At 34.5% G+C, this 17,544-nt stretch overlaps 1 protein-coding gene and 1 long non-coding RNA gene across 2 annotated transcripts; both read left to right on the top strand.

Annotated features, from left to right (window-relative positions):
• The first annotated feature begins 1,224 nt into the window (after window positions 1-1,224).
• On the top strand, window positions 1,225-3,618 carry LOC121729595. Its single transcript, XR_006035981.1, has 3 exons — window positions 1,225-2,483; window positions 2,574-2,762; window positions 3,181-3,618. It is a non-coding gene; the product is annotated as an uncharacterized LOC121729595 (long non-coding RNA).
• A 3,343-nt stretch (window positions 3,619-6,961) lies between these two features.
• LOC121729389 (transcription initiation factor IIB) lies at window positions 6,962-9,592 on the top strand. Its single transcript, XM_042117892.1, has 5 exons — window positions 6,962-6,998; window positions 7,223-7,333; window positions 7,599-7,899; window positions 8,102-8,458; window positions 9,352-9,592. The coding sequence occupies exons 1-5, from the start codon at window positions 6,982-6,984 to the stop codon at window positions 9,511-9,513; spliced, it is 948 nt and encodes a 315-aa protein (XP_041973826.1). The 5' UTR covers window positions 6,962-6,981; the 3' UTR covers window positions 9,514-9,592.
• The last annotated feature ends 7,952 nt before the right edge of the window (window positions 9,593-17,544 follow it).

Raw genomic sequence — 17,544 nt, 5'->3', positions numbered from 1 at the left:
AGATGCATCTGTATACATGTGGTGGTAACCCTGCCAATTGTTATTCGTGATGTACTTAAATATATTGTTAGCAAAATATGTATCTGATTTTTGAATGCCAATGTCAAGTCTAATATCTGGCACAAGCGTTAGAGCTTCATATACTGAATCAAATAACGGAAAAGTTTGAGAACGAAAAGTGGGGGCGTCAATTACTAAGAATTTCCGATAACTAGTAAGAAGTAAGGGATGAGATTTATGATGCCAGTATTTATTATTACTATGACATAGTTGAAATAAAGTTCTAAGTTTTGGAATTAAGGGATGATTTTTAAATTGATAACAACGAACAAAATATTTATCCGCCAGATATTGTCGACGGAGTTGAAGAGGAGGTTCGCAACATTCCAACTGAAGTGCGTTTATTGGAGATGATCTCATAGCTCCGCAGATTATACGCAAGGCTTTCGCTTGTATTTTGTCCATTTTTTGTAAACCAGTTACGCTACACGGCTCCAAAAGAAAAGTGCCATAATCTAGGACACTCCTAATTATTGCATTATAAATTAATTTCATAGTAAATGGATGTGATCCCCACCAGACACCAGATAAACACCTTAACATATTTAGAAGCCGCTCACATTTGGAACAGATGTAATCGATGTGTGCGTTGCCATTTAATTTTCCATCTAAATATAGCCCTAAAAATTTGACTTTGTCTTTAACGGGAATTGGCACTCCATCATAAATAATAGTAATAGGAGGAGGCATACGCATACGGGTAAATAAGACGATGGAACTTTTATTGATGGACAAGTCTAAGCCATGCTTGTCCATCCAAGATTTTAACTGTTTCAAAGCGCTAATAAGATCTTTACATGCAATATTTATCGAACTATTGATTACATAAATAGCCTTGTCATCTGCATATTGAAGTAATTTTATGATACTTAAATCTAGACAATTTTCTAAGTCGGATGTGTATATATCGTAAAGTAGTGGACTTAAGACTGACCCCTGAGGAATGCCTTTTCGAACAGTTCTAGTTTCCAAAGAGTTATTTAAAATTATTATTCTTTCTATTAAAATATTAATAATGAAATTTACTAAAATTAAGGGCAAACCAAATTGAATTAGCTTTTCCTTTAGGATACTTATAATAATATTATCATATGCAGAATTTATATCCAAAAAAGATGCAACAACAGATTTATTTTCTGTGAATGCTGTGCGTATATCTGTGGTTAATATAGCAATATTATCTATGGTACCTCTACCTTTGCGGAATCCAAACTGTGTATTCGAAAGGAGGTTATGTTTTTCTACAAACCATTCTAGTCTGTTTTTAGCTAAATGTTCCGCAATCTTTAATAAAACAGAGGATAGAACAATGGGGCGATATGATGTAGCCAAAGAAGGGGGTTTGTTGGGTTTTGGTACTGGAATAACTTTTTGTTTTCTCCATGAAGTGGGTAAATTACCAGTTATTAAAATTTGGTTTATTAACTTGAGGTAGTATTGTAAAATTTCCTCATCAGCATGTTGAAAGAAAGAATATGGAATGCCATCTAATCCGGGAGAAGAATCTTTTAAGTTTTGTACTACCCCTTTTAACTCTTCTATTGTAAAAAGCGAATTTAGGTCTTCAAAATTTACATTTTGTAAAGGAGGAGGAGGTTCAATAGAAATAGTGGGAGGAGCTAAATTATCCAGAAACTCAGAAGCTAAAGAGTCAGATATAGGATGAGATGGGGTAGTGAATGCAGATCTATACCGTCTTATGTTTTTCCATACTATAGTAGGATGAATACCTGGATTTAATGATAAGCAAAAATTTCTCCAACTAAGTAACTTCTTTTTCCTGAATAATTTCTTAGTATCCTTAACACAATCAAGATATAGCTGATAGTTGGCTATGTTTGGATTTGTATTATATTGTTTTTCAATCTCTTTCCTATTCTTAATGGCAACTGTGCATTCTTGATCCCACCAAGGTGGAGATGGTGTATGATGACGTGAAGTATTTTTTTTTGGAAATGATTCATCAGCAGCTTTTATAAATGCTGCAGTCAAAGCCTCAGCACATAGTGACTCATTTTCTGATGATATTTCAGGAAGAAAAGATAACTGATTCCTGAGTGAAGTTTGAAATTTATCCCAGTTAGAATTATTGTTAATATGATACTTTATTGATTCAGACTGATTCGATTTACTTTTATCTTTACCTGGAAATGATAGAATTATAGGAAAGTGATCACTTCCATGACTTGACTGTAACACATTCCAATGAAAAACAGATGATAGATTTGGTGAACATATTGACAAATCTGGTGCACTACAACCTTCATGAGGAGCAGTGCGCCGAGTAGGTTGGCCGGAATTGAGAATACACAGTTTATTATAATCTATTAAATCTAAAACTTCGTAACCCCATTGATTGTCTTTGTGACTCCCCCATGACTGATGCTGTGCATTGAAGTCTCCTAGAATGACTACTGGTTGTGGTAATTGGCTAATAATACTTTTTATTTCAGAGAAGATGTAATATGAAGGATGAGGTATATACAGTGAAACAAAACATATGTTATTTACAGATGCAGCAATGATTGAAAAATCAGAGTGATGTGATGGAAGAGGAATGTGATGAAATGATTGATGGTGTTTGATGAGCATGGCTGTACCACCATACCCATCTGATCTGTCTTCCCTGAGACAAGTGTAGCCAGAAATCCTGAAAAGTGATTCCGGCTTGAGCCATGTCTCTTGTAAGGAAAGAACAATAGGTTTGTATTTATTAATTAAAAAAATAATTTCGTGTTTTTTACTAACCACACTGCGGCAATTCCACTGGACTACGTTGTCCATTGTTGGAAGTGGTATTAATTTGTGATTCAGTGGTGAATATGGCAGCGTTGGACGGTGATAAAGATGATAATGATGTAATCAGTTTGTTTAATGCTAAAATTGTTTCTTGTATCGAATCCATGTTAATACCGGGAGCTGGATATGCAGATCCATTATCTCCTAATGGAGGATTATAATCTTTTATTAAGCTATTATGTATTTGTCTGTCATACCCATTTTGTTGTTTCTGTGGCAATTTTGGTTGTTTGAAAACAGTTTTTTTATATGACCGTTGTATTAAATTCAAATTCTGTTTATTATTATTGTTGTTGAAAAATGATTTTTGTGTATTTACAGGTGATGATGATGAAGAAGTAGATGATATTAACACGTCAGAATATAATTTTGAAATGGGAGGATGTAACTTAGAAGCTTCTGAGTAGGATAGACAATTGTGAGCCATTGACTCCTTAATTGATTTTTGGCGTTGGAATTCTGGGCATTTTTTATCAGTTGCAATGTGCGAACCGTGGCAAATACAACAGTAAATAGACTCCTCTTCAACTGAGCAACTATCACCAGCATGCCCTTGGCCACACCTAAAGCATCTAGGTGTTGACCGACATTGGTTTTTGACATGTCCGTATCTACAGCAATTGAAGCACTGTATTGTAGGGAAAATATATAAATCTACATGAAGTGCATTATAGCACATGAAGACTCTCTTTGGTAGCGTCTGTCCGTCAAATGTTATTACCACAGATTCGGTGTTATTAAATTGAGCGGTTCCATTCACTATTGTTTTTTTCTTTAACCTCCTAATTTTTAGTATTTCACCACATCCAATTGGTAAAGTAATGTTATTTATAACATCATCATCGGACCAATCAGCAGGTATGCCTCTAACTAATCCTATTCTACTTACCTGAAATGATGGTATAAAAGATTTAAATTGTTCTGAATTGAATTGAGGGTTACTTATAAAACTATTGGCTTCATTATATGAAGAAAAGGCTACAGATAATCGGTTTCTGGCTATTTTCTTAATACTACCATCTACAATATTTTTAATGTTATTTGTTTTCAAGTAATGGCCAAACACTATAGGGTGAAAGTTTATGTTTTCATTAGGTGACTTTGGTACCTTTAGTATATGGACAATATACGGAGAGGAGTCTGTATCTTTATACAGCATCCTACCGATCCGTGAATCTAAGCCCTGGGATTTTTGAGTTGTATTCACATTTGGTTGAGTTTCAAGGATAATGTCTTGTTTAGGAATATTGTGGTTTTCGGTATCGCTAAGACACATGCAATTAATATCAGGCTTGGCCTTTTTCGGGTCTTTTTTTATTTTTTTCTGGCACTTTTTGCAACGCTTCCTAGGAATCGCTGGACGTTTTCTGGTATTTACAGAGCATGAGGTGTCGGTGTCCATGCTCGAATCGTTTGATATAGTAACATAATGACCAACGGGGGGACCAGGTCCCCCCGGGTCGGGCTCCTCCATAATATTCTTATGAACTACTAAATAAATAAAAACTTACCAAATAAAATTAATATGTACAAAAACTAAGAAAATTAAAACTAAAACTACACTATTTAATTAACTAATTATAAATATAAAAATAATTTTAAAATTTTCCGAAAAAATACCGCGTCCGCCCTTTGCGAGTTCCCGCGCTTTTTCCCTAATATCTAGTTATCTTTCTTTTTGTCTCCTTCTTCTTCTTTTTTTTAATTGCCGACACAGTAAGTTGCCAATGTCAGAGAATTCTTTCTCCTCTAGATCGCCATGCTTGTAATAATATAAACATGAAGGAGTGTTGTTTTCTCAGTGTTTTGATAAAGGGCTTATAAAATACCAAAAAAAAACCATTCACACATTTATAATAATTACCTTTAAATTCAATAAATCGGTGCAAAAGTAACTATTCCTACATTGACCACGTTATATATTAGAAAATCGTATATTTTATAATAAAAAATATCAATCTTTTTGTAAACTATATTTTCATCTTGATTTACAATTTTTCCGTTAGTCATTATGGCTAAGCCATTTCAATTCCTAAAAAAAAAACAATTCCGTTAGTCAAATTTGACGTTCGTTTTTGACATTTCTTTATCCAGTTCAGAGACAAATATTACAGGTTAAAACCATTCAGAAGTAAAAGTGGTAATGATACCGAAACAGAACCATTCACTTTACAACTGAAAAGTGAATTGTAAGGAAACTGCATATAAGTTACAAAGTTAATGATACCGGCTCTGCTCGGTGTTGTAGGCTGCCGTGCAGGCCTGCAACACCATTCACTATCCTGCTAAGCCGGTGGACTGCAAGGCAGTCCTGCCGTGAATGGGCCTTTTAACGGCCGTTCCCAATGTTTGATCTATCTCTGGTTTTGCCTTACTAGAGATAGGAATAACTTACATTAGACATTAGAGACATATATTTTATGTCAATTATGAGCTATTCCTATCTCTAGTAGGGCAAAACCAGAGATAGATCAAAAATTGGGAATGGCCGTTAATCTATGAACATGGCCGCGAAAACCAATGAATAAGGAAACAGATGGAAGTGACATAACTACAAAAAAGTGTGGCCGGCGCCATATTGCCAAGAACTAAACATGGTGGTCTATAGTGATGGGACACTCGGTTGATATTTGTCGAGGGTATCGATAAACTAAGATGTTATAAGTGGCCGTCCTGTTATATTACATATTATATTGATATCAAAAATGATTTTTTATATTAAGTAAAAAAAACATTTTTGCTGATTTTGTCTCTATGTATTATAGTACATAGAGACGAAATAGGCAAATATTTTTTTTTTTATATAGGTGCCTCCTTAATTTTAATAAAACTATTTAATTTATTTTAAGTTTTTTAATTATTATTTAAGTTGCCATTATTGATATCGGGCAAAAATTACCAAAAATATCGGACAAATACGAGTTGTACTCGCGCACGAAGGGCTTACAGTTTATTTTAATTTTACCATCAATTATTAATATTAAATCAAGTATATATACAACTGAGTATTTTGTGAACATTTCAAGTGCCTACCTTTTGCCATTATTGATATCAAGCAAAAAATAGCAAAAAAATCACGTTTATTTAGGGGCTCCCTTAAATATTTAACTTATATTGTTTTAACTTTTAAGTATTTAAATCAAGCCATGTTATATTCTATTCTATCACAAATCTTATTTATTGTCTAATTATTAACTAAATTAGCACATACGAAGTTAAGCCATCGGTAAAATAACAAAAATTTTAGTAAAAATATAAACATACCGATCCAGGGACATTTTTTTTAATTTCTTCACTTTTTTGACGGACTATAAATTAATTTAAAAAAAGAAAATTGGTCGCAAATTGGTTTGACCGATATATCGATATTTTTTTCGCGATATATCGAGACCGATATTGATATTTTTTCAAATATCGATGTATCGACATATCGATATTTTCTTTCAATTTCGACATCCCTATAATACGACACTTTGACAGTTTATGTACCTCAGAGAACCGGAACATAAAATTGCAGACCGGCCATAGTATTTTGATTTGGTAGAGACCATTATGCCGAGTCCACTCTATAAAAGTCAATGGCCAAAACCATAGATGAAGTATATAGATAGATATAACCTTAGCCCGTCATCGCGTGACCATTTTGTGCTTATTTTCATACAAATAGTATGCGTTTATTTTCTTGAATATTTCTATTTATCGATTATTTCGAAGCACATTATGATACAGGAAAGAAAGTCAATTAGTTCATGATATCGATTAACTATAGTTAATCGATATAGTTAATCGATATCATGAACTAATTGACTTTCTTTCCTGTATCATAATGTGCTTCGAAATAATCGACAAATAGAAATATTCAAGAAAATAAACGCACACTACTTGTATGAAAATAAGCACAAAATGGCCACGCGATGACGGACTAAGACTACATTTATACTATAATACTTTATCTATGTACAGTGTGGTCTGTGGACAAAGCTTTAACACTTTCTAATGACGTTTCACGTTCGCCGATGGATCGCTTTCGCTTCAGAGTAAAGACTAAAGAGTAAAGAGTTGACTTCAGTTCGCTCACAGATTACTAGTTTAAATTTGTAGAAGTTCGCTTGACAAGCAATCATGGCGAGCACATCGAGGTCTGTTGTTATTTAGATAATTTAGTATATTCTAAAGATATCTTGACATTTTTCTAATACTAATTATGGTTTCGTAAATACATTTTGATGTGCTAATTTTGATACTCCAAATAATGTTAAACGTTTGCAAAAATTGTGGTAATTTAGTTTTATGTTGACATCGTGAATGTTGATTATGATTACATTCGTGTCCAGTGTACAAGTTTCTCCTTTTCGGATTTTAGAATTGAAGCCAACAAGGTTGTCTGCTATGCCCATCCCGATGCACCGCTTATCGAGGATTACAGAGCGGGTGACATGATATGCTCAGAATGCGGCCTTGTAGTCGGAGACAGGTAGTTAAAAAATATAGTTGATAAAATATTTTGTTGTGCAAATACATTGAACGTAGACTCGTATGTAACTTGAGGATAACATTATCAATTACCATTTGCCTTCAAACACCTTCTGCTCTAACAAAGTGTTGATATTTTAGAGTTAAATCAAAATGAAATATAATCAGTTGCTGCCAAATAACTTTTACCCAATCAAAGTGTTACTATTTCATTGTAAGACCAAACTGAACAATAAAATGCTATAATATTCATCACAACATTTCAGAGTAATTGATGTGGGATCGGAATGGCGTACATTTAGTAATGAGAAATCTGGTGTAGACCCGTCTCGTGTCGGTGGTCCAGAGAACCCTCTGTTGTCTGGCGGAGACTTGACAACAATTATTGGTCCCGGGAGAGGAGATGCTTCCTTCGATAGCTTCGGAGTATCCAAGTACCAGAACAGACGTAACATCAGCAGTACAGACAGAGCACTGATCAATGCATTTAGAGAAATTAACACCATGGCTGATCGAATAAACTTACCCAAAACCATTGTTGATAGAGCCAATATACTGTTTAAACAGGTAACTTCTTTTTAACTAAGTATGTACCTACATATTTAAATATTAACAGCTGTATAGATGGTGCAAAAAATTAAATCTTCATCATTAAATCTGATGACAACAGATGTAAAAATTTAGGTATTATGTTTAAAAAGTCAGCAACATATTTCACATCTAAAATGATGCTTATGATATATCAAGGCACAGTTGTTGTGGTTTTCAGGTCCACGATGGAAAGAATTTGAAGGGCAGAGCAAATGATGCCATTGCATCTGCATGTTTATACATAGCATGTCGTCAAGAAGGTGTGCCGCGTACATTCAAAGAAATATGTGCTGTGAGTAAAATCAGTAAAAAGGAAATCGGAAGATGTTTCAAACTTATACTAAAAGCACTGGAGACGTCGGTGGAATTAATCACAACAGCTGATTTTATGTCTCGGTTCTGCTCAAACCTTGGTCTTCCGAATTCTGTACAAAGAGCTGCTACACAAATTGCTCGGAAAGCTGGAGAGCTGGATATAGTCTCCGGAAGAAGCCCTATTTCTGTTGCAGCAGCAGCTATTTATATGGCCTCTCAGGTAATTTTTTTTTGTTATAGTTAGAGCTTAGTTTTGTTACAAATGTATATCTGACTAGATGGCACCCGCAACTCCGTTGCGCCAGAAGTCGTTTATCGCGCGGGATATAAAGTATGTCCATCCTGCCTAGCATATGCCAACGAGATATTTCACTCTACATGTTTTCTCGATGTTTGATGGTTTGTTTCTTCATCTCTATTGACCCTAGCATGACAAACATTGTTTCCGGCGCAGATCTATCTTCGAAATAACACATTTTTATAGAGTTTTGTCGAGATAATATCGAGATTTTGACATTATGAGACAAGTAGTTTTTAATTATCTCAAGAGTGAGATATCTCGTTAGCGTATGCTAGGCAGGCTTACCCCGGACTCATATCTCTAAACCAGATTTCAGCAAAATTGGTTTAGCGGTTTACACATCATGAGGTAACAGACAGAAAGACACACTTCCGCATTTATAATACTAGTACCAATTATATTGCTTAACAATAATAAGCTCCAGTTCAGAGCAACAAAATGTGAAAATTTGGTTTGTTGTTTGCATGAAATGGCTTACCTATTAGTTCCATTAGTACTTTATAAAATGTGTGTCATTAAGTGTATTGTTTATTTTCAATGCACTTATCTAATCTATTAGACTGAGTATTAATAATAAGATGAGTAAATGAAATGATTGAAATGTAATATGTTTGTGTTATGTTATTGATAATAATTAATACATGTTTGTCAGTACCCACTTGTAGATTATTGTGGAGAAAATAGTATAAAATACACATATGTTTAAAATAGAGGTGTTGTATTTCAATATATATTTTGGAAAATACCAAATCATTTTAATGATGAAGATTTGAGAATGTAAGATTTTATGACTTCTAATGTTATCATTCCAGGCATCGGAGGACAAACGTAGTCAAAAGGAGATTGGAGATATTGCTGGTGTGGCCGATGTGACAATCCGTCAAGCGTACAAGTTAATGTATCCGTTTGCAGCTAAACTGTTCCCCGAAGACTTCAAGTTTGCTACACCTATTGAGTTCTTACCTCAGATGTAGGTTACCAAGTAGGTAACAGGTAACCCAGGACAGGTATTTATATGGATAATACCAAAACAATATAATTATATTTACTTTATACTGTGCTTTGACCAGTTTCGATCTAAACAACAGTTCAGTATTGGTGGCCATAATGCTACCTACAAAAATGCAATGGCACATTATATGGTTAGAATTTTTTGTTTACATTTAGACCAAAGTGAATCAGAACAAAATATATCCTGTATGTTTAGACAAAAGCACACACTTTCAATGTGTTAAAGCTTGAGTACTACTGAAATAAATAGTTAATACTACTCAAAATTAATAGTTTACATGTTTTCGATGGTACTAAAATCATTAATAGGTATAAAAGTATAACAAAAACCTTATTGTATCAATGATACCATATCATCGGTTTTATGTATGTATATATGTCGCAGGGAAATAAGGATATCAGATGTTGAATATTCTTATTTATTGTATCTTCTTACTAAAAAAATGTATTAGAGATAATATGTCAATTGGAAATTGGATATCTCCTACTCCTGCCTTTCTTCTGATTAATTTTGTGGCGGGTCTCAAGACAGATTTAGCTTGTCTACACATCTGACAATTATATCAGATACCAGCCTTTTATTATTATGTTGATTCATTTATTAGGTACAAAAAACAAATCTAGGTATTAAAAAATTTTTAAATGGACTTCTAAAGGAATGCGAGGCTCAACAATTAAGATGGCGACTAAGGGCCGGGACACATAAACACGATACAATGTCGTGTCGTGAAACGACGCCGCGTCGTGGACCGTGGTACGACAAGACGTCGTATCGTGTTTATGTGTCCCTGCCTTAACTCCTGATGGAAAATTAAAAACTTTGTTATTTATTTAAACAAGACAGTGATTTGTGGCACCTTGAATTACACAAAACATTTAGCTTCTTGCTAATATATCTTTTGGTTTTGCACTGGTAGGCTCCCACTAGTGCCTGTGTCATGTGTGGGTACTAGAGCGAGCAAGAGAAATGCGTGGCTCGATTTTTCTGTCATTTAACTAGATTTCGGTTTAAAGATCTTTAATCTCAATAAGACAATTGATGTCACTTAATATGTGAGAAACAATATTATAAGCTTAACACTATACTTATTAAGAAAGTTCACAGTACATAAAAAATACAGTTTTCTGAGATCTACGAATAATAAAAACTAAGGAAGAGTAACTGTGTCAAAAAATTCGTTTTAATTCTACAAAATGTGACCCAAATACATTCATACTTTATGCAAAATGAGACCCGAATACATGCAAGAATTTTGTGTCATTATAGAAGTGACAATTATTGTCAACGGCTTTATTTTGTCAATTTGAATGTAGTGTTTCGTAGCTATTGCCATATTATTTTAGTGTGCGAAAAGAACCTTGAGAACCAAATTCAAAACTATTGAAGTATGGGAGTTACGTTTCCTTAGTTTTTAATATTCTGATTTTTTTTTATCGAAACGTGTTCGAGAATGCAAGTTCGCCAATATAAGCCAGTGGTCCATGTAATTCACATTTTTCGAGTAGCAACAGAATATGTGATCGGCAATTGTATAGCTTTGCTCCCTTATAATATGTTAATGTGAATTTTCTGTAGTTTGTTCTTATTTTAGGAAGTACAAGGTGGTCCACGCGACGAGATGTATGTTTAGTAATTGTTTTGTTGAGTGTTGTAAATGTAATTTGTGAATGTGTAAGTTTGTGTATAATTTTATATATAAGTATGGATATGTTATACGAGTAAAGTTGCTGAATGTCCATAAGCTTAGTTTCCATGTATTTTTTTTAGATGGTTTTAAATAGTCGTTGTGGTATAGAATTTCAATTATTTAATTTTGTAGTATTTGGATAGGTTTTAGTTTACTTCAAGCAGCACAACCCCATATTTCTATGAGGTATAATAAATTAGGTTTTACTAAGGGGTTATAAACAAGGGGCCGAGCTTATCGTAGAATGCAACTTGTCAGATTGTGAAGTAACCCTATTAGAGATGAGATTTTGGTTTCTATGTGCTTTATGTGCGCTCTCCATTTCAGGTTTTTGTCCAGTATTAGTTATTTTATTACACAAGGTTTTTTTTTCGCTTTACTTTGCTGGTTTGTTGTAAATTTGTCAGTTCATGTGTAGATGTTCATCGTTACATACATTTTTATTTTTAGCACCATATAATTATTATATAGGAAGACTTCGAGGTATTTACCGTTAGAAAATTAAATTGGAACTATTTATATAGATTATCTAAATCTTTTGAGCTAGACGTATAATTTCGTCCAATTTTAGTCCAAAATAAAACACAAGTGTCGTCCGCGTATAAGGTAAATTGGCCGTGTAAATTTAATTGACAGATGTTTTTTTACATAGATAAGAAACAATAATGGCCCCAGGATGGAGCCCTGTGGCACGCCACATGTTATTGGTCGAGGAGAACTTTGATAGTTTTCTAGTTTTACCACTTGATACCTATTGGACAATTAGGATTGAAACATTTTATACGCCGCTCCAGTGATGCCAATACTCTTCAGCTTTTTCAAAAGTAACTTGTGAGTTGTGCCTGATTGTGTCAAAAGCTTTTTTTAAATCAATGAAAACACCAAGAGACAAAAATTGATATTGGCAGCACTGAAACTGGGCGATAATTTAGTGAATAATAGATTTAGTTTAGTGAAACGACATGTCACTGGCGATAAATTGCTATTTTGGCATATGACTAGATACTTTTTAGTAAAAAGACGCAATGAACAAGAATATTCGACATCTACCAGGATTTCGTGAAATCCCTGATATCCTCATTTCCCTGCGACATATAATAAAAGGTTTTGATTCATATTAAATCTATGGGAGACTTATAAGTTATAACTAAAAAGGAAAACAAAGAATTATGTGAGAGTATGATTGTTTGATACTTACCTTTAATTCACTATACACTTACACATCTAGAAGTTCTAGAACAATTATTCACAATACAAATGAGATTATATTAGTTGTTACATAACAAATCCCTCGTTTCATTTTTACATTTAAACTAGGTGCTGTCGAATTAATTTGTTATTAGTTGTTGACACCATTGCTTGACACCATATTTTGTAAGATATGACATCTGGCATTTCCATAAAAACTGAGATTGTCAAGCATTGTCAAGCAAGTTGATCAGAGGAATAGAAATCCATACTAATATGTCTGTCTGTATGTCCGTCTGAATGTCTGTCTGGTACCTCTTTACGCCCAAACCGCTGAACCGATTTAGCTGTTTGGAATGGAGGTACTTTGAGTCCTGGGAAAGGACATAATAGGTTATTTTTATCTCGAAAAAATGTACGGTTTCCGTGAACAAATTTTGGCGCAACGGAGTTACAGGCGCCATCTAGTACTGAAAAACTATGTGCATGATATTACAAATATAATAATTATGAATCAAGATTTTGTTAATTAACATTTCTATTTTTCATGACTGATGCATAGATATAGTTGTAAACACTATAGAGAAAAATTCATTAATAACTATGTGCTCGTTAAAACAAAATATTATAATTTATATGGTTTACGTCTTATGAATTATGATTCAAGCATGGAAATTGTAATGCATAATTATATTGCTGTAAACACTGTACAGTAAATTCATATCTATCCTAAATATATGCACGATACTAAAATTTATATAATTTATATAATTATAGTTGTTTGTAATAATTAAATTATGAGTCAAAATAATGTTTTTGGCTTTTATAACAACTGATGCACACTGGAGAATAAATAAATTAGAAATTTAATACTTGACTAACCGATTCTTTTTATTTAATTTAATGCGGTGCACATTTTTTAAATAATTAGAAAGTTCCTTGTATTTGACATAATATTATACTCTGCTATCAGCCCCGCGGAATCGGGGGCATGCAGGTCCCGGGCTCGAATATGACAATACCCCGCGCTGCCCAGCTACATTTTTAAATTTCTTAGCTTGATCTATGAAAACTCATAATATTTTTAAAAAACCTATCAAACGACACCCCACACGATGGGGTGAATGCGAAAAAAAATTCATCCCCGCTTGAGGTGTAGGGAAGGTATCATGAAAAATTTTTTTAAAGATTTCATGTACCATTTTGTCGGCATTGCATCATTAAAATGTGTATTCATGCCAAATTACAGCTTTGTAGGTCGTATAGTCTGAGCAAAACCGCGGGCAGACAGACAGACGGACAGACAGACGGACGGACAGATCGAAAATTTATAGTTCCGTAGTCAACAAGGTTCCTTGTTGACTACGGAACTCTAAAAAGGTGTGACTATGCAAAATATTTTAATTTTGTATTGTTGGGTCTAGCGTTTTAATGTAAGCTGATCCTAATTAATTAGCATCTTTGAGTGCTGACTGCTGTTGCACAATGTGTATGTTTTCTTTTCATTTAAAAATTTTGTTTATGTAAACAATAATAATTTTTAGTACTACTTACGAGTGACTGGAATTACTGCTTATAAGTATAAGAAGTGAGAAAACTTTTAAATTTACATTATTTTATTGTAGGCTATTTACTATTGATATATTACTCTTACCTAATAGAGTTTGAAAAATACGGAGATATAAAACATATAAATTCTTAAAAATTAATATTATGTTTAGTATTATTTATGTTATAACTTATAAGGTTTTGTGATAGTATATTATTTTGCTATCTTTTCTTCAACAGCTAAATGTATGGTATGCCACAGTTAAACACTTTTCATTGTAAAGGTTTCATCTAGGTTATAAGTAATTTTGTAGGCATACTTTTTCTTTATATGTGATAAATAACGGTATTTTTAAATTAAATTTAGTGTACTTTATAACCGACTCCCAAAAAGTGGAGGTTCTTTGTTCAGTTGTATATTTTTTTGTATAATAATGTTTCTATTTAAGTATAAAAGTTATATCTAACACAATATTACAGTATTGTTTCCACAGATTTCTGTAAGTAAAACCGCCGTCTGCCAACTAGAATACATATTTTTGTGCCTGCTTTAGACTGGGTTGCACCAGAGGCGTGGGTAAAGTTAAAGTTAAATATGGCGTCCAAACACCCCATATTCTCATACGATATCTGTCAATTTTTCCGGTTATAGTTAAGGTTAAAGTTGAAGTTAGTTGGTGCAACCCAGTCTTAGAAGTTATTTTCTATGTTCACATTTTTTTTCAACTGTTGTAACAATTTTTTCTTAATACATATTGTAAGTAAATCTACCTTATTAATATGACCAATAGATAGTTTTATTGTAAGTATTTTTTGCTTCTGTAAGCATATTGTAAGGTTAATAAAATTTTACTAAAGTAAATTTTGTTTTATAACATACTTAGTACTAAATTTTGCGAGAGAGAGATAGATGGAAAACTTTAATCGCAAAAATAAAACTTGAGAGGTGTCAAGGGACACCCGGATGGGACGAAGATGGGACGAAGTTATAAAATTATAAAAAAAATTCGTTCCAAAAAAAAAAACGCCATTTATTGACGCCCAGGAATATTAACAACGCCCTCTGCCCCTACTATGCAAATACTAATAAAAAGTTTACAAGTAATACCACAGTGCATCGTTGACAGAGTTACCTTTTTTAATTTACACGCTATATTAGTTTCTCTTGTAACGTTACATAAAATATGTATGTAAGAAAATCTTGAAATCTTAATTTGATCCACTTCCCGGTCCTCGATTATGATGAAATTTTGCATACGCTCGTCGCTTAGAGTTCAGCTGACCTAAAATGGTCACATTTTGCAATTCCTCTCAAATCAATTCAGAAAATTATCTCCATACAGAAAATGAATTGTCATGTCAAATTAATACGAATTGTGCAAATAAGGGCCGATTCACACCGGGATGGCAGCGGCCGGCAGCGGCGCGAAGAGCACTTTTAGTGTGAAATAATTAAAAACTTTATTTACATACTTATAACTACTAGTATCGCTTAAAAACTTCAAAAAGGGCTCGAGGCGCCGCGCGTCCGTCGGCGGAAAGTGCTCGCGGTTGCCTGCGTCCACTCCGCGCGCGTCGCCGCGAGGGCCGAGGTGCCGCGAGCACTTTCCGCCAGCGGGCACGAGCATCCGCCCTCGCGCCCGCGCCTCGTCGCGCCTCTGCCATTCCGGTGTGAATCGGCCATTAAGGTCACAACTCACAGCCCTGTAGCAGAGTAGACAAAATCCTGTAGTCTATTATACATAGGCCGTGTTCATCGTCGTATTTTTGGACAAACCTTTTATTGTGCGTGACATGGGCGTACCGGGGGGGGGGGGGGGGGGGGGGGGGTTGCCATTTGTTTGCAATACAATATTTTTACAACTAAAATTATTAATTTTTTATTCTTTATAAACACCTAGCTTATAAAAATATCATTTGCCCCCCTGGCTCAGAATCTGCGTAATTTGCGGTTCGCGGGTTTAGGCGCTGTTTTAAGAACTGAAAGCATATGCTACTATGCAAATTACATTCATCATCATCATCATCATTACCACGTCAGGGTCACCAATGTCAACAAAATTAAACATAACAAATTCAGCCTTTAACTCCAGAGCGTAAGGCATGCATTTGACATTACTTTGAGAAGTAAGCTGCTTCGATAATACAAGTAAGTACATGCATGTCTCCGAGGGATATACGTGGGAGAGCCATGCTTCGGCACGAATGGGCCGGCTCGACCGAAGAAATACCACGTTCTCACAGAAAACCGGCGTGAAACAGCGCTTGCGCTGTGTTTCGCCGAGTGAGTGAGTTTACCGGAGGCCTCCGGATTACCCTACCCTATTCCCTTCCCTACCCTCCCCTATTCCCTTCCCTTCCCATCCTTACCCTCCCCTATTACCCTGTTCCCTCTTAAAAGGCCGGCAACGCACTTGCAGCTCTTCTGATGCTGCGAGTGTCCATGGGCGACGGAAGTTGCTTTCCATCAGGTGACCTGTTTGCTCATTTGCATGTGGCCGCTTGGAAGTTGAAGCGTTCGAGACCGGTTTCCTGCACGATATAATTTGTTGCTAATAGTTTGTGTATTCTCAAAACACTCGAAATATTTCTTAAGAACTTACAAGTGCTAGGGACCGGTAGATGTCCGAATTCGTACACAAATTCACCCTCCTATTGGTGGATATGTATCAAAGTAGTTGCCAAATCCTACTATTATAAAGGCGAAAGTTTGTTTGGATATATGGATGTATGGATGTGTGGATGTATGGATGTTTGTTACTCTTTCACGCAAAAACTACTGAACGGATTTGAATAAAACTTTACAATAACATAGGTTATACAATAGAATAACACATAGGCTACAATTTTAACCGACGCGATAGTTTACTAGGTAACTAAAAAGAGTGAAATTATTATTTTTAACAAAAAATTAAAACCGACTTCCAAGGTTAAAACAATAATAACATCCTTATAATATGAACTAAAAAGTATTAAATAATTTTTCCTATCTAATAGTGCCTTTTCCGAATTCGGCTAAAACTCTACTGTTTCTGTACTCAATCTTCATAATTTTGAAGTCGGTACCGGAAATATAGCTGAATCTTTAGTCTGCCAGAATATTTGAAACTTTTGTCCAATTTCGACAATAATAGATATTATGTGTGTACCTCGCCGATTAAAATCGGTGCGGTACATATTTTTGATTTTCTAAACACGTTGCCTATTTGCTGCTGCGGAACCCTTCATGGGCGATTCCAACTCGCACTTGGCCGCTTTTTTACGTTAGGGACAACCACGGAGCTAATACTATGACCTCCGTGGGGACAACCCCCCCAACCCTTGAATGGTACTTAGTATTTCAGGCGTCAACTAGATGGCGTTTTTGAAAATAATACATAATATTGAGATTTGAGATAGATTCGACCATAGACATAATATATACTGTCGTATTATATTATGTCTATGGATTCGACACAAGCAGAAGTATAGGTAAGTTGGTTAGTTTTAAGATTGGCGCTCTACTTAAGATGGCGCTTTTACACGTAATGTACAGCGCTATCTAGTTAAATGGTACTTAGTATTCCTGGG

This window comes from Aricia agestis, chromosome 1, assembly GCF_905147365.1.
Source record: "Aricia agestis chromosome 1, ilAriAges1.1, whole genome shotgun sequence".
Taxonomy (NCBI): Eukaryota; Metazoa; Arthropoda; class Insecta; order Lepidoptera; family Lycaenidae; genus Aricia; species Aricia agestis.
Note: the sequence above shows the minus strand (reverse complement) of the source record. Positions and strands in the feature narration are given on the sequence as shown.

Excerpts from the sequence above, each read along its gene's own strand:
- LOC121729389 (XM_042117892.1), top strand. Across the intron at positions 7,900-8,101 it reads CCAATATACTGTTTAAACAG|GTCCACGATGGAAAGAATTT; the intron begins GTAACTTCTTTT and ends TGTGGTTTTCAG. Across the intron at positions 8,459-9,351 it reads CTATTTATATGGCCTCTCAG|GCATCGGAGGACAAACGTAG; the intron begins GTAATTTTTTTT and ends TTATCATTCCAG.